Consider the following 16,537-nt stretch of genomic DNA (forward strand, 5'->3'; position numbering starts at 1 on the left):
ACGTGGGCTGGTGGCTCATACGCCGATGACGCGGATGGCTTGTGGTCATGATCGACCGCGAACAGAGGAAGTCTACAGAGTGTCACGTGAGGGTCTCTATCCTCCTCGTGAAGACCAAAAGAAGATTCAGTTAGGCATCGATCTGTGCTATATATATGATCTGGACTATTCCTAGATCTGGTCTTGTCCGTAGGCTGCCGGTAACCATATTTCTGTCGCCGTCAGCTTTTCGGGAGGTGGTTGCTAAAAATAGATAGCGTAGCATGCAGCGAGTGCGTGACTGCCAGATGGTAATGGCCTTCAGCAGTCCACCATGGCAACCGAGAGGAGATCAAATCCAGGGTAGAAGGGTGATTCTATACTCCGTAGACGACGCCTAGGTGACTAGTCCTGCCTCCAAAATCTCTGGTGCTGGCTAGTCCGGTGCCGCGACCGAAATGGGCTGTTTCCAAATATAGAAGTGGGTCGATGCCCGGTCTGGAGGCAATTAATCACTAATCCACCCTCGATCGACTGATCCCCACGGGCGTTACACTCTGGCCTTTGACCTGCTAGCTCTTAATTAAAGATCGATAGGCCATGATTATTGAATGACTTACTACTACACACCCATCCAATTATTGCATCAGGCACCCCGGTCCGTGACTTAGTCGCCACAAACGCCTCTTTTTGTTTTCCTTGGTGTTCTACTTTCTATTCTTAGTCCCAACCAACCAACTTTCGCCGTTGAGTGATTGACTCGGAAGCGCCGACCTTATTCACCCCCTCCCTCTGCCCGGCTCACGGCAGGGGGCAAATCCTTTCAGCTTTCTTTTCTTGGATCTAGTCTATCGAGGGCGGCCTCAATAATAATGACATGACACCACCGCCGCATCCTCTTTACTCGTCACCTACCTCCTCGCCCTCTCAGTCTCACTCTCACTCTCACCCATCGACATTATCCTCCATAACCACGATCCCCAGCACCGCAAGCACTGCAGCAGCCATGGCCTGCAGTCTCTCAGCCCCGCCAAAGTCAACCGCCATCGCATCACGGCCGAAACTCACCCTCCAAACATCTTCCCTGCCACGCACCTGCGGCAGCTCCTCCACGGGCCTCTCCTTCTCCTTCGCCGCGGGATCCGGCGCATCACCGACTGTCCGTAATACATTCCGAAATGCCTACGATGTAGCCAGTCCATCGTCGGCAACGGCTTCTCCCTCCAAAGCAGTACCCACACCAGCAGCAGGACCGGGGTCAGGACTGGGGCTGCGATTCAGCACCTCGAAATCACCCTCCCCATATGCTGTCGCCAACAACAGCAATAACAACAATAATAATCCGTTCGCCTATAACTACCGCAGTTCCTATCCATACCAACAACCACTGGGCGTGCGAAGCATCCTGCGAAATTCCCCACTCGAGCCCGCAGCCCGCCGACGCTCAGGGTCTATCTCCGCAACAAGCGTGAACGGCTCTGTCGGCGGCGCCGGTACGCGGCGGGTATTCTTCCCTGCGAAGAAGCAGGTTAGCTATCGCTATCAGCTGGAAGAGATCATCCGCACGGAGCGATACACGACGTCGCATTTCGACCTTGTACTTCAGGAGGAGGAAGAAGAAGAAGAAGAGAAGGGAGAAGGGCATGCAAAGCCTGAAACCGAGCACTCAACACCGGAACAGGAAGAGGACGACTCGGATTACTCCAATCAGTCCCTATCAGAGACCAGCGAGTCAAGTGAGGAATTCAGTCCCGACGACGGACAACATCATACTTTATCTACACTGTCCAAGACAGAGCGCAAGAAACGGCGTACACTGCGCACAGAACGCCAGGTCCGGGCCGTTGCGCTGCTGGATGGTCTCAAGGCGGATGATGCCTACGCGGCCTCGACGCCACAGACACCTCGCCCACGACGGGTGAAGCGGCGGCGCGAGTGGGAGTGGACGCTGGGGCCGATGGATTCGAATAATCCACCTACCGCTCAGAATAATGTTGCTTCTTCATCAGAGGTGGCGCAGCAGAATTATGCACCAGTGACTACTGCCTTGCCATTTGACTTTCCACGGTTGTCTCAAAAGGGCCTTGTCGAACACAACGAGCTAGAGACACGGTGTTGATGGCTTCTCTTGCATTTTATGAATCATGTTCCATGTCATATAGAAAGCGCAGGTTTGCTTTTTTGTACATATTTTACTACTTACTCTCTGGTCTGTTGATGATACCTGTCATGCTTGTCATCACGATCATAATAAATACATCCATTTCACTGAAAACATTCAATTTGCAGATTAGTAAAATCAGGTGGGGAAAAAAAAGTAAGATTAGAAGACACGATACATGACCTATGGTATGCAACCATGCCTCATGTGAGGGATTATGACCTTGTCGTAGTCTGCCAGTGTTATGCGGCCAACTATAGATGCAACGGGTATAGTTTCAAAGACGATTAAAAAGGGGGAATATACGCTATGTTCAAGAGTCATTATAGGCTAAATTCTATTTCAGTCCAGGCTCAGTGGTCTAGTGGTATGATTCCTGCTTTGGGAGTTCGACCTAAAATGCAGGAGGCCCCGGATTCGATCTCCGGCTGAGCCCGAGTTTTTTTGTCTGTCTTCTTTATAAAAAGAACACTTTTCTTTTTTGTTTCTCTATAAGTATTATGTATGCCCAATGAACATGCCCCTAGGACGGAAGTTCCATAAGGTTTCATTCAAGCGTTGTTCAAACCAATGGGTGTCATAGACCAGGACCGTCTATCTGTTTAGGTATACAACTACTGAATAACTACTACCCATGTTGATGATAATTATTTTGATTGCCATCACTAACTATCTTAACATAACCTGGATACCCTTGATAAACCTATTCATTTTGTTTCGCATTTGCATTTACTCACATGCAACTAAGTCTCCGTCTCGACATCCGGCTCCCTCCCCGTCAAACCACCCGCGCCAACCTTCTTCTTCAGCTTTGCCAGCGCGAACTTGGCCTCATCCTTCGCGAAGAGCGCATTCCTAGCCGGTTTCCACTGCATCAGCCCACGCTGCTGTCTCTGCTCGCTGCGCTTATTCACCTTGTTGACGTCAGTCGGGCTTCTCGCGCTGGCAGAGGACGACGCCGTCGCACCACCGATGCTCTTCGTACTGATAGTTGACGGACCGTTATCGTTGCTATAGTCCGATGACAGAGACTTCCGCTCGGCTTCCTCCGACTCGCCGACAGAGGTGTCATCCCCGTTTTCCGGCGCGCGGTCCCCGTCCTTCCCGTTCTCCATCTGCGAGGGCTGGCCCTTCAGCGGGGGCGGGGTGATCGGGTCGTGTCGCGGAGCGTCCTTGCCTGGTTCGGCGACTTTGCGGCCCGCGGAGTCCGTGTACGCGCGCGGGTCTTCGCCGAACGCGCCACTCCAATCATGGCCTTCGCGGTCGATCCAGCGGCGGCGCTCGCCGGAATCGGCGCGCTTCAGCACGTCGCGGTTGTCGATCAGGGACTGGTCGTGCTTCTCTTGCACTTCTGGTGGAACTTCGATGGAGACGCTGCGCGATCGCACGCCCTGCGACATGCATGCTTCCCAGGTCTCGAAGGTCTCGCGCGAGTCGTTGTCGACGACGAAGCGTTCGTGCGACTCGTCAATGCCTGGCGAGAAGCGGCACTTGAACTGCAGACGCCCGACTTCGGTGAGGTCTTCTAGGCCGGGTGCTTCCTTGGCGCGCCAGTTTGCTTCCGTCACGTAGTTCTGCGTCAGGCGGGCGCCCTTCTTGGTGGTCCAGATCGGGAGGTCGATGTCGGTGTCTTCGTTGTCGACTAGGTGCTGCAGCCACAGGACGGCATAGGCTGCCGCGCCGCGTTTTCCGGCAAGATGGATCTCGAAGACCACCGGGGAACGGTATCGGTGCTTGACAGGCATACGCAGCGAGTCGCGGTAGCTCACGTCCGAGGTATCGTAGGTCGCATCGTTGCCGTCCATGTGGCAGACGTGCCGGGCGATCTTGCCGACACTGCCGCCAGTACGCATCTTGATCTTGGCCATGTGGCCGTAGTCCTTCGCGACGATCTTGTCGGACGAAAACTCGAACGTCCCGACTTCCCAACCCAGCATTTGGGGGGGCAGTTTGGTCTCGACGTGACGGAAGAGAAGCGAGATGCGGATGCGACCGAATCCAATGCCTCCGTCGAGGGGATACCACCGCGTCTTTTGCGAGCTGGTCTGGAAGACATCGGACAACTTCAGTGGGACCACGCCGAGGATGGGGTCGTGCTCGCGATAGCGGTGGTCACGCACGGTGACCGTGACGACGGCTGACCTCCAGTCACGGACGAACCGCTCGGTTCCTGCATTAAAGATCGGCTTGGAGCTCACTGCTTTAGCGCGGGTACGGTAGACCTGGAGTTTCACGATCAGTATTTAAAAGGAAAGCTAGAGAAAAGTTTCGAAAGCGCTCACCAATTCATCATTCACCATTATCTTGCAGTAACTCGTTGGGAGGTTCCCGCCCTGTTCCTCAGTATTCTCGCCAAACGGTTTAGCGGGCTCGTACTCCTTGCCCTTGCGGTTTCCATCGCTGCCACTGATATTTGCCAGTTGGAGATTGACGATCTGATGCACCACGACGTGGAGAATACCGCTGGGCCAGATGGGATCCGGGGGGGTGTGCATGACGGCGTCCTCTTCGTCGTTGGTGATCGTCCCCTTCTCATCCTCAAAGGTAGGATCGCCCTTCATATTCTCAGGCAGATCCTTGTTCTTCCCATCGGTCCGCAGCTCCGGACGAATCTTCGGTTTGCCGAAATATCCAACCTCCCAGTGGAGCTGGCCCGGCATCTCGCTACCTTGATCCATGCCCTGCAGCTTAGACACCTGGGGAAACATCCGACTCGGGTGCTGGAGCATTTCCCGGATTGGCAGCTCGACTTTGCCAACAATGTCGTCGGCAGAGTTCCGGTCCGAGTCCCACAGCTCGACGCTGAGGTTCTCGTTTGCCTTGATCAACTCCGGCGTCACGAGTAGCGCGGCCGTTTCCTCCCACATCGGGTTCAGGTCGTCGGTGATCACGCGTGTGCAGTACATGGGCTTCCCGTACTTCGAGAAGGACAGGTTGATGTATGGGTCACTGCCGCCACCATCACTACCACGGGCGTCCTGCTTGCTCAAGCCGACTGCACGGTGGATGCGAACCCACATGACACCCAGCGCCAGAGTGTCCTTGCTAATGTCGTCGCCCTTGAGCATCATAGAAAGATCCATCGTCATGGACTTGGGGGCTGCAAACATAGCACTGGCCGCGGCGATGGAATAGTTGACGAAATTGGAGATCAATGGCAGATTGAGGATATTGACTCCCTTTCGAAGCATAGGCATACAGCCGGCACGCACATGTGGGACCCCAACCAAGCTGAAAGTAACCTCTTTCATAAACGGGGGCTCGGGCATCAGCTGAAATCGCAGGCGAACGGTACCGACCAACTCGATCAGCTCGACGAACACAGGGAACGGCACGCCGAACAGTCCTCGGATACCCAGGTAGAAAACCAGCTGCATGTGCATATTGCGTGCCTTGGACGAGGCAGACTGGCCCGTAGGCATCGCATGGTAGGCGAATGCGGCTTCCATGTTGTAATAGTCACCACCTTCCTCGGCGGCGGCAGCTTCCTGGGGATCTTTGTTCTTCAGGTTCTGGTCGCGGATATTATCCTTCATGTGGTCTACATGGTTGTCCGGAAGAGAACGCATGCTGAGAATCCGGATTGGGTTGCTCCCTTGGTCAATTTCAGCAATGCGAACATTCTCCACCACACCGGGTGCCGAGGCCTGCATGATATCTTCGATGGTGTCCGCGACGGGACTCAGCATATCCGGATTGACCAGGCCCCAGACGACGCCAAGGAAACTGTTCATCCACTCCACGGATTCAGGCAGGAGATTGGCAGTGGCCTTTTGATATGGTCAGCTTCATTCACCGTCCTTTTCAGACCCGAACTTACCGTCTGCCCACGAAGCTTCTCGCTGCTCCACTCCATTTCTCGACCACTCCGGATGACCTCCTGCACCCACATCCACACGCCCGTTGCAATGCATGCGGCCAGTGGGATCAGACCCCAGAGGGAGCCGCCGAAGACCCGCCCAAGCACGATGATCGCAAATGGAATGGCAATGCACAGAGCCATGGCGCGCTTTTCCAATTGTTCAAACATTGGTTTGAACGAGATGGTCGGCGTGGGGTGGAAGAGGATATTCGTCTTCTCGCCGCGAATGGGGACATCAGACGTGGTGCCCTCTGCTATGGGATCCGGCGGCGCCGTGATATCTTGCTCTTCTCTATACTTGTCCAGATCCTGATCGGGGCTCGTTTGATGATCGGTCGGTCGCCCCAGATTGGCATTGGGGACTGTCAGCCTGGGATCCTTGACCGGTTCCATGGCGCTCCTGTCCAGATCCTGGACGCCGATGTCTTTGCCGGTAGTTGGATCTGTGACGGTGCGCGTCTCGGATTTGGGAGCTTGGCGCGGCTGATGCTCCATCACATCGCCCGATTGCTGCTGGCCGCCATTTTTGCCCTGTTTTTTGTTCTGCTTGGCTTGCTGTTCCCTCGCGCGGTTGTCCGCGTCAATCTTCTGGTCTCGGTCTTTTTTGTTGGCGTCGAGATGCTCGACGAACTTTTGCACCGTCGGAATGGGGTTGCCCGCGCTCCAATGCTCGCCGACATGGTGCGGCTGCGGTGCGCTGGTTTCCGGGGGAGTGGAGGGCATGCTGGCAGTAGATTGCGGTGGTTGGTCAAAGATGGCCGGTAGTGAAGTATGTGGCCGGTAAGCACCAGCAGATTCAAAGCATCTCCCCGTGGTCACGAATAATGACTCGAAGGAATTGCAATCCAGGAGAACAGGCAGACGACCAGCCCTAAAAGTGGTCCAGGCCAGCTCCCAGTGGACCTACGTCATCGGTGGGCACTGGGCACGACGGGGATGACGATATGAAGTGCGCGATCAGTGGCAATCAATTTGCAGATTAATTGCTGATCCATCCCTCCCCACAACTCGATCGTTTTATTCCCTTGCACTGGCGGGATTCTGTCTTGGCGATGCGCTCATCCCAGGCCGGTGGTAATCAAGGCATTGGGAGTCCCGCCTTGCAGTCGGGGATCGCTTGCTCCCGTCTTTCTCGTAGCTTTCTCCACGCCCTGGGCTCCCTTGTGCACGCGACATGATGTCACCAGGGATGTCCATGACCCCAATACGGCGACCGAAGCGGTCGCAACAACCGTGGATGGCCCCAATGGACGATCCCGGTTCGTCTCGTTGGTGCGCATTCTTGTGTGGGACAGGCACCTTCGCGTGTCGAATAAAGTCGCGTATCCGGCCGTCGATCAAGTGTGAACTAGCGATCATGGTAGGTGATCGGTTGACCGATCACAATTAGGAGCTCGAATAGTCCATGTAGCTGTGGGTCGTACGAAGTGTATGAAGTGTATGGATGCATCGTGGTGTTGGCCGTGTCCTTATCGCCACGGGATCAGCGATTGTTCTTCCTCTTTTCACTTCTTCCACTTCAACCACGACCACGACATCTTCTGCCCCAAAATGTCAACCCCGGAGGAATCTCCCGCCCAACGAGCTGCGCGCCTGCGCCGAGAGCGCCGCGAGACCAAGATCAGGGATGGAGGAGCACAGCGTCTGGACAAAATCACCAGCATCGGCGGACGGGTACCCCAGCGTATGCCACACCTCCCTTCCCTTCCCTTCCCTTCATGCCCAACCAAAAACCCATAGACTCTGCATCTCACAAGAACTAACACAATCGTCTGCCAACAGCCCATGATGAATCCTCTCCAACGCCCCGGTCTACTGCCGCCAGCGCATCCCCATCTCCCGCGCCTCCATCCCAACCTTCGCCCTCCCCCCAACCAGACATGCAGTCTGCAGAGAGCCTCCGCGCCCAGCAGGAAGCCTTCCGCGCCTTGCTCCGCCAATCTGCCCCCGAGCCAGGCCAGGGCCAGGGCCAGCAACAGCCGGACAACATGCAAGAAGACCCTACCTTGAAACTCCTCAATTCCCTCCTCGGCGCCATGCCCGGCGATCCCAACGCCGCCGCTCCTCCCGGCGCACCTCCCCCACCCCCCGGGCAACAACCACCAGGCCTCTCACCGGCCGACATCGCCTCCGCGCTCGGAGTCCCGCCCTACCTGGCCAGTATGCTAGGCGGCAAGCAGCCGCCGACGGAGCAGGAGCAGAAGCGACAGCAGGTGCTCAAGGCGCTGCATGTTCTCTTCTCGGTCGTGGTGTCGGTGTACATGCTCGTCGTGATTGGGACGTCGGTTGCTACCTTTGGATATCCGCCGCCGAAGCCCGCGACGGCTCAGAATCCCTGGACCATGTTTCTTACGGGGGAATTGCTGCTCTCCGGTGGGAGGGTCTTGCTTGCTGGGAAACAGGGCGGTCTCGGTATGGCGGTGCAGCTGGCTCGGGATGTTATCCGCGATGGAAGTCTGGTTCTGTTTGTGCTTGGCATGGGCACTTGGTATCATAGTGAGTGGCAGACTGCTGCTGTGTCCTAGTTGAGATGAGACCGATAGCTTGAAATGGAGGTTTGCCTACATTCACGATTCCAGTTGGCATGCTATATACCAATCATAATCCGTACCAATATCGGCATTTATATTCCTGCTATATATCAAGCAGAGGAATCAGCCTGTCCCCTCTGAGCAGGCAAAACCACATTCATCAAAACACCCATCGCCATCGCATCCAGTCCCCAATCACCCACCCACTGCTCCATCCTCGCCCCATTCCTAAAATGCTCCGACAAATGTTCAGCCCTCGCCCGCCAACTCGGCAACGCACAGTCACAAAACCCACACCGACTGCGGACAATACCACCGCTACTGCGCCACACATCCAGATCAGGAACGGGCGGCATCGTACACCCGTGGAACTTGCGCAGATGTTGCCACAGGTAGTCCTTCCGGCTGAACGAGCGCTCTGCGATGGGTTTCTCCGCGCACACGGCGAACTCATGTTCTTCCAAATGGGCAGGGGTGGGGGATGGGAGTGCGCAGAACGGGCACGAGCTTGGTTGTGATTGGGATTCGGTTTCCGTTTCCAGGCGCCGGTGTATCTCGTCGAGAGAGGGCGTGCAGATCCAGAAGTCGAGTGGGAGGTGCACGCTTTTCTCGTGCCGGGTCCAGTCGTGGCGCTTGCGGAAGGATTGTGTGCAGAATGTGCATTGATATTGGTGCCCATTGTTGGATGCCGATGCTCGGTGGGTATGTCGTTGCCGGCGTGTTGTGTTTCTCTTCGGGATGAGTGGGAACGGTAGTAAGCCCCCTTCTCCTCCAGAGGAGTGATAGCTCCATGCTGACGAGACACTGTCCGATGCTGATGTCTCGGACGCCCTACTCCCAAAGCTGGAGGCCGAGGAGGGTAAATGAGAAGACGAATCCTCGAAATGGAACAGATCCATTGCAGACTCATCGATAGAGAACGGGTCCAGCATGTCCAGCGGAGCCTCCATCGACTCCGAAGCAATAGCATCCTGGATAACAGACTTGGAAACCGGCTCATCCTCCGGCGGAGACGCCTGCCAGCGTTCCATCGGAGTCAACATAGAAGCCAATGTACTCGTGACCATGGGAGAGCCGGCTCGAAAATGCGAGTCTGCGTGGACGGTCGACGTCTGCAGTTTCTGCTTCTGTCGCCGGCGCGCATTGGCGAACCACGTTGAGATGCGTTTCGCGGAGAATCCCGTTTCATAAGACAGTTGTGTCTTTTCGGCTTCGCTGGGATACGGGTGCGTTTGGTTCTGGAAGAACCATTCCCGTAGCACGCGCGCGCCTTTTCGGACAAACTGCTTCGATTCTTTGCGTTCTGCGAGGGGCTCTGTCTGGTTGATGCATTGTTCTTGTCCAATACCCTGGAATGAAAATTATTAGACATGATTATCGTAGTATTGATACAAATACTCACTCCATCTTCTGTGTGCTCGGGCACGCCGTGCAGATGGCCTAGCACGGGGGAGAAGGTTTCGAAGCCAGATGGAAGACGCTTTTCTCCTTTGGCTAAACTGCATTCTCGAAACAGGGCCACGCAACTGGAACAAGATTTGATGGGATTTGGATTGGCTGGCGCAGTGCGAATGATCAGACACTGTAACCTGTGTCGGCGGCAATGACTGCAAGGAACAGAGGGACGATATGCCCCGTCAAGCCAGTGCGAGACATTTCCCAGAGCCCGCGTGTTAATTGGTTCCACTAAAAGAGGCGAGGAAGCGGTATTTTGAAGTTGTTGGGTTTGTACATCCATCTGATTCGGTTGAGTCATGGTTGAAGAAGGCATTGGGAGCAGCGTGGGATCCTCCCACTGCGGCCATTCTGTATCTGCCGGACTCGACGAACAGAAGTAAAAGTCGTTCAGAGAGCTCCAGTTTAGACTGGACTGCTCGTCCAACCAATTGTCGGACGCATCGATGTCCAATATGCTTTCTCCAGGGTCGGGCATGGACAGTGGCAATTGACTGGGCTGAGCCGGGACTTGGGGAGGTTGCTGATCCATGGAGTGCTGTGCTGTGCTATCTTTTATATCGAAGACAATTCACGCAGCCACTTGGAGCCAGCGAGAGATTCGGAACAAGGAACAGTAGTTAGTGGTTTATGGTCGATCGACTCACGTTGTCCGATCTAGCCTTTTCTGGTCTGGATTTCGCCGCCTTCCAACTACATCGATGACTAATCTATATCTATAACACGGCGGAGACAAGAGCAATTTTGCAAATTCCCTGCAGCTCGGCATTTGTTTGAATAACATGAGTTTCCGGCAGTCGACTGCATTCTGGATGGCAGAAAGACGATATGACACGGTGTTCAAGAACTCAGTCCTTTGGGTTCAGTGGAAGTCCTCTTCCGCGTAAGAACCGACAATGCAACATTTGGACCCGCTGAGCGTTATTCAGCAATCTGCGGTTTGATTGATGGCATTAGTCTGACTGACTCAACCTATCAACTATAACAAACTAGATGCATTACGCCACTATGGATTAGTGGAATATTTTAGGCTGTTCATAACAAAGGTAGTTCAAACCAGGTAATCCAGTAGCATCAATAGCAAAACTGTCGCACTACTTCCAAGTACACCCTCTCCATCTGCCGCAGGCTATCAACTTCAACCCATTCTTCCTTGCTATGCAACCCTGCTCCTGTCGGCCCATATACAATTGACGGAATGCCTGCCTGGCTGAGCAAGGCTGCATCACACCAGAACGACACACTTTGAATGGCGGGCCTAGTGCCCAAAATAGTAGATGCACAGGCAGCTGTTTTCTCGACGAGAGGATGGTCCGTCGCCAGTTTCTGTGTTGGACGAGACAGCGTGACACGAGGTTCTGCGTATCGGAACCGAGCATCCTCTTTGGAAATATCACTCAGCAATACATTCATGTCTCTTAGGATCAATTCCTCCGTTTGACATGGTATAGTGCGAAACTCGACCGTGATGCTGCATTTTCCAGGATAAGAAGATGGCTCATCGCCACCCCGAATCAAACCACAGTGTAGGGATGCCTGTCCCAGAGTATCGTCTACAGGCAAATTGCGCTGGTATTGCTCCAGCGCACGAAGGAACCAACCTGAGTGGAGAATAGCGTCTTCTCCCTCATGGGGCTTTGATCCATGTGCTGCAATTCCCAAAATATCGACTTCCACCCACAAGAAACCTTTGTGGGCAGTTGCAATTGCTCCCATGGTCGGCTCAGCAACAATCGCCGCATCGGCACGCCAGCCAGCAGCTAGCACATCTTGGGTTCCCTGCGAGGCATCTTCTTCATCAGCGACAGCAGCCACAATCACATCTCCGCGAGACACACGGCCGCTGGCTTTGATTGCCGACATGGCTGCCAGTGCCGCCGCAAGTCCACCCTTCATGTCCAGGCTACCTCGTCCGAAGACAACCTCTTTCTCTTCTTTCATCCCAATCGATCCGGACAGAGGGTCCTTTTCGTAGCTGGAAAGACTGACAGTATCAACATGGCCATTAAACATCAGAGACTTGCCCCCTCCGCTGCCCCGTATGATTCCCACGATTGATGGCCGTCCAGCCACGGATTCGATTTTGTGATATTCGATATCTCGATGCGCAAACCATGAGGCAAGATAGTTCACGATCTGAGTTTCTCCGGCCCCATCAGCTACTGATAATGTTGGATTCGATGAATCGATGCAGGTGAGCGTTTTAGTTAGAGAAACAGCGTCATCAATAGAAACATCCCGAGGGATCTGATAATCTCGTGTGCCTTCCGTGCCGAGAAGAACAACAACTGAGTCTTTGTTCAGAAAAGACGGATCTTTTTCCGATGAAGCCAGGCGTCGTATTGCTGCTAACGATGCCCCTCCGCAAGGCCCTACTGGAATCGAGTACAAGGAAAGATACTGTAGTGCGCGATGTGTCTCGTAGCATGATACCGTCACGCAAGAATCCACAAGCTGCTGCAAATCAGGCCATGCCGTGGCTGACAACGTGCCACAATTCATTCCGTCCATGATAGTTGCGCCTGTCTGCACTGTGACTGATTGCCCGGCACTTAGATTAGCTGACAAGCACGGAGCAGAATCGGGCTCGACAGCGACAACTGCCAAAGGGTTTTCTCTGGACTTGCAGTGTCTGGCAACGGCGTGAGCAAGACTCCCAACGCCCACTGGAGTAACCATAACGCTTCCGATAAGGCCAAGTTGGGCCAGCTGGTCATCAATCTCGGTCATCATCGTCGAATAGCCTTCCACAATCCAGGCAGGAATGTCTTCGTATCCCTCAAAAGCCGTGTCTTGGATCAAGAGCGCCTCGGCCACTTGTTTCGATGCTTCCGTACCCTGCTTCACAGCCTCATCGTAATCGCCGGGGACAACAATCACATCGGCGCCCTCTTTCGCAATAAGATTGCGTGTGGCGTAATCCATATGCTGAGGAACGAATATTTGGGCTTTGATGTCCAAAAGCCGGGCCATGAACGCAACAGCTCGTCCATGATTCCCTTCTGTCGCCGCTATCAGGGCAATTGATTTTTTCTGTGCTTTTGTCGAAAGTTCATCCAGGCGCACGGTGGAAGGAAGACCGAGATATGCTGCAATAGCACGATAACATCCCCAGGACGCCCCGAGGACTTTGAAAGACGGTAGACCGAATCGATCGCTCTCATCCTTCACGAACAGAGCATGGAAACCCAACTGAGTTGCGACGTCAGGGAGTGATACCAGTGGGGTTGGAGCATAGCCAGGAAGCGATTGATGGAATTGCTCAAGACCGTCGATGCAAACGTGGTCCCGCTGCTGGCCTGCTGCCGAGGAATTCACAAAGATTGGCCGGCGTGACATGCTATGTATTTTCTGTCGTAGACCTTTCTTTTTAGAAGATGGACATGGGTTGTGTCGTCTCTTTAACTTTGATTGTTGTCTCCGTCATTCACTTGGTGGGTCAGGCCTTCCGAAGACAACTAAAACGCCTTCTGGTAACATCGGCTCGAATGAGTGGGACAACACCAGAAAGAATCAAAATGAGAACAAAGTTTTGGGGAATTTTGTAAACACGAGGATGTTTTTACCCCGAATTAAAACCCGGTTCGTGATAAGTCGGCTAGACACTGTCCCGAGTCTTGGGTTAGCATGCGGAGAAGTCGGCCTTGGCTGCACCACACTCACACCAACTCGCGCACAATGTCTCGGATGCGCACGAGGAACGGCTGCTGGACCTGCAGGGATGCCGGCTATAAATGCGACGAACAGAAGCCTCGTTGCGGTCGCTGCACCAGACTGGGGATTGACTGCCAGGGATATGGAATACGGTGTCGATGGCGCCAAGTCCAACCATCGGTCTCCCCTAAACGCAGGAAACGATCATCTCGATCACCGTCCTCTTCGTCTGTAGGGAGTGCTGCTTTCCGCAACACTGCTATTGATTCTTCAGCCGCCACGCAGAAAAATGAGGTGGTATGCACTACAAATCAGGCAAGCAGCAGTCCCGTCTTCCTCGGCCTTCACTCAGATATCAGTCCCTACCACCGCCGACTGCTACACCACTGGACCGAGTGTCTATCAGGCTTTATTACTGTGTCTTCGTGGCGTGGAGATGTAAATCCTCTTCAGATCCACCTCGGCGGCACGGTGTTTGTCCCTGGCACTTTGCAGTCTATCGTACTCTCGATGTCCGCTCGCCACTTGGCTCTGCTGACAGCTGACGGTTCCCATGATCTGATAGCCTACCGATATCAACAAAATGCTATCAGTCAATTACAACAGCTTATCCAACATCCTGTCTACTGCTATTCAGAAACGACCCTCACCGCTGTCATGATGATGTTGGTATATTCCCGTCTCTTCGCAGAGGCCGAGGGCGTGTCTTCTGCTCATAATCATCTTCTCGGAGCTAAAGCAATTATCTCACGAGGCTCAGAATCAGGGTCTCCGTCATACTCGTCTACTAAGCGGTTCCTACTAAGTCTATTTGCGTACCATGATATTCTCTCCTCTATATCACGCCGTGCGAAGCCTTTTATGGAGTATGCACCAGACGTATCTACTATGGAAGACGCAGCATCTCTCCACCGAATTTCGATGGTGCTCCATCTTGTAGCACGCATCACCCAAGTACATGATATGGAGATGGCCAAAGAGATCGCACGTTCCAGAGATTTTGGTCCCGGTGATGAGCCTGATTTTCTTGCTGCCGCGATCGAGAGAGGCCTTCTAGATCTGGAAAGCCCTATCGAAGGCCATTCTGATCGAATACTTCATATTGAATACACCGCGCAAGCTTACCGCCACGCAGCCTTGGTGTATCTCTATCGCGTTTGGCACAATGTCGGCGCGCCACATCCGACTACATTAGACCACGTCCACCAGTGTCTCAGTTTCTTATCCCGGGTCCCGACAGAATCCCCGCTTGTCTCTATCCACACCTGGCCACTATTCACTGCTGGATGTGAGTCAATTTTACCAGCTCAGAGGCAATTTGTTCGGTCTCGGCTAGATGACATGTTCGTCGCCCGTCGATTTCCCTCTTTGAAGAACCTGAAGAGCGACATTGAGAATGTTTGGAGAAGGAAAGATGCGGCTCATGAGATGTCAGGGCTGGCCGGCATGTCGCGGGTGGATTGCATCCAGGTTCTTCTGCACGGCCACGGGAGAGAGGCCAATCTAGCATAGCTATCCTGCTAACGCCAATGAATACATCTCATAAACACCCTACTATTAGTAATATTAGAAAAATCACTTTCTCATACACTTAAGGTTTTAATGAAAAGTCGTGATCGTGAGCTCCCTTCAAGTAATCATAGCCATCGTCCACCCACTCCACGCAAGGTACCAGCCGGCCCCAGTTGATCTTGCCATCCAGACTCTTAGGAAGCACAAACTTTTGATCGCTACGATACCAGTTTGCAAATTGTATCGACACCAGCATGACCCGGGGGTCATCAGTCCGGTTCGGGATTCCCGCGTGCCAGAGGCGGACATCCCGAATGATCAACGATCCCTTTGGTAGGCCAGGCTGGACACCCGGGCTGACCTGCTGTCTGCTTTCAAGCAGAGACTTTTTCACCCTCTTGTCCTTGAAGCTGCGGTCAAACACGGACTGGTCTGTGTCGATATGGCTGCCCAGCCACACCTCCGTGGCGCCGTTCTCAGCTGATGTGTCCACGAGATTGATGTTGACAAAGTATGCAAAGGGCATTCGGGGCATGTCGAAGTCGATATCAATATGCACAGGCTGGCGGTCTGTGGCTTTGAAAGCGGTGTTGGCGCTGTAGAAGCGCATCGTCGGATGCGGGCCGATCATGCACTCGATTACAGACGTCGCGAAGGGATTGGCAATCACGTCTTCGAAAATATACTTTGACTCGCAGACTGGTTCTTGCTGGATATTGCCGGTCTTCTCGCCAAAGTTCCGGTGCGTCTCTGCGCGTGCATACAGCTTCTCGGCTTCCGGCACCATGCGTGCATTGAGCGTGTCGAGATGCGAGGGGTCGACTGCGTTTTGGAGGACCACAATGCCGTCCCGGTGCAGGGCTTCGATCGCCTTTTGCAGGTTATGCGAGCCTATCTGCTCTGAAGATAGTTCTTCCGATGTGAGCTCGATGAGCGTGATCTGTGGGTTGGGAGCGGTCATAGTTCTGGCCTTTTTCCGTTGCGGGGTTGTTGCGAGAGGATGCAGTTAACCGCCTTAATGTCCAGTGCGAGGTTTATATAATCGCGATGGTTTCAAACTAGTGGGCACGATCCGTTCAAGGCTGCAGAAGGATACGACGTCGTTTTCCAGAATCATGGCCCGCCTATCTGACCCCTCTCGATGCGATCCTTGGCTTCCGTCCCGACTGTTAAAACTGCCTGTTTAGGACGAGGTGGGGCTGTTCGGCGGTATTTTCATTGGCGACCGCACTACCCTAGGGAGGTACATCGTGGGCGGACTCGATAATGGCAGTTCCAATAATGGGCTATGCCTATGAAGATGCTGCTGGCTTCTGAGATTTGGAATTCGGATACCCCCAGGTTACTGGTTGGTTACAGGTCTAGTGGACGCTTTGTGTATAT

The 16,537-nt window shown here is 53.9% G+C and overlaps 7 protein-coding genes and 1 non-coding gene across 8 annotated transcripts; 4 read left to right on the forward strand and 4 right to left on the reverse strand.

Annotated features, from left to right (window-relative positions):
- Positions 1-985: 985 nt before the first annotated feature.
- Positions 986-2,098, forward strand: PFLUO_LOCUS9064 (uncharacterized protein; the record flags this gene model as incomplete). The annotated part of the gene is made up of 1 exon (XM_073786852.1): positions 986-2,098. One exon carries the CDS (start codon positions 986-988, stop codon positions 2,096-2,098), a length of 1,113 nt encoding a protein of 370 aa, XP_073643067.1.
- Positions 2,099-2,490: 392 nt separating this feature from the next.
- Positions 2,491-2,576, forward strand: PFLUO_LOCUS9065. Its single transcript has one exon. It is a non-coding gene; the product is annotated as a tRNA-Pro (tRNA).
- A 307-nt stretch (positions 2,577-2,883) lies between these two features.
- PFLUO_LOCUS9066 (uncharacterized protein) lies at positions 2,884-6,725 on the reverse strand (the record flags this gene model as incomplete). Its single annotated transcript, XM_073786853.1, has 3 exons — positions 2,884-4,362; positions 4,423-5,910; positions 5,961-6,725. The coding sequence occupies 3 exons, from the start codon at positions 6,723-6,725 to the stop codon at positions 2,884-2,886; spliced, it is 3,732 nt and encodes a 1,243-aa protein (XP_073643068.1).
- An 828-nt stretch (positions 6,726-7,553) lies between these two features.
- Positions 7,554-8,527, forward strand: PFLUO_LOCUS9067 (uncharacterized protein; the record flags this gene model as incomplete). The annotated part of the gene is made up of 2 exons (XM_073786855.1): positions 7,554-7,686; positions 7,785-8,527. The coding sequence occupies 2 exons, from the start codon at positions 7,554-7,556 to the stop codon at positions 8,525-8,527; spliced, it is 876 nt and encodes a 291-aa protein (XP_073643069.1).
- Positions 8,528-8,643: 116 nt separating this feature from the next.
- PFLUO_LOCUS9068 (uncharacterized protein) lies at positions 8,644-10,466 on the reverse strand (the record flags this gene model as incomplete). The annotated part of the gene is made up of 3 exons (XM_073786856.1): positions 8,644-9,882; positions 9,936-10,027; positions 10,364-10,466. The coding sequence occupies 3 exons, from the start codon at positions 10,464-10,466 to the stop codon at positions 8,644-8,646; spliced, it is 1,434 nt and encodes a 477-aa protein (XP_073643070.1).
- A 596-nt stretch (positions 10,467-11,062) lies between these two features.
- Positions 11,063-12,961, reverse strand: PFLUO_LOCUS9069 (uncharacterized protein; the record flags this gene model as incomplete). The annotated part of the gene is made up of 1 exon (XM_073786857.1): positions 11,063-12,961. One exon carries the CDS (start codon positions 12,959-12,961, stop codon positions 11,063-11,065), a length of 1,899 nt encoding a protein of 632 aa, XP_073643071.1.
- A 705-nt stretch (positions 12,962-13,666) lies between these two features.
- PFLUO_LOCUS9070 (uncharacterized protein) lies at positions 13,667-15,154 on the forward strand (the record flags this gene model as incomplete). The annotated part of the gene is made up of 1 exon (XM_073786858.1): positions 13,667-15,154. The coding sequence occupies one exon, from the start codon at positions 13,667-13,669 to the stop codon at positions 15,152-15,154; it is 1,488 nt and encodes a 495-aa protein (XP_073643072.1).
- A 79-nt stretch (positions 15,155-15,233) lies between these two features.
- PFLUO_LOCUS9071 (uncharacterized protein) lies at positions 15,234-16,115 on the reverse strand (the record flags this gene model as incomplete). The annotated part of the gene is made up of 1 exon (XM_073786859.1): positions 15,234-16,115. One exon carries the CDS (start codon positions 16,113-16,115, stop codon positions 15,234-15,236), a length of 882 nt encoding a protein of 293 aa, XP_073643073.1.
- Between the last annotated feature and the right edge of the window lie 422 nt (positions 16,116-16,537).

This window comes from Penicillium psychrofluorescens (assembly GCF_964197705.1).
Source record: "Penicillium psychrofluorescens genome assembly, chromosome: 6".
NCBI lineage: Eukaryota > Fungi > Ascomycota > Eurotiomycetes > Eurotiales > Aspergillaceae > Penicillium > Penicillium psychrofluorescens.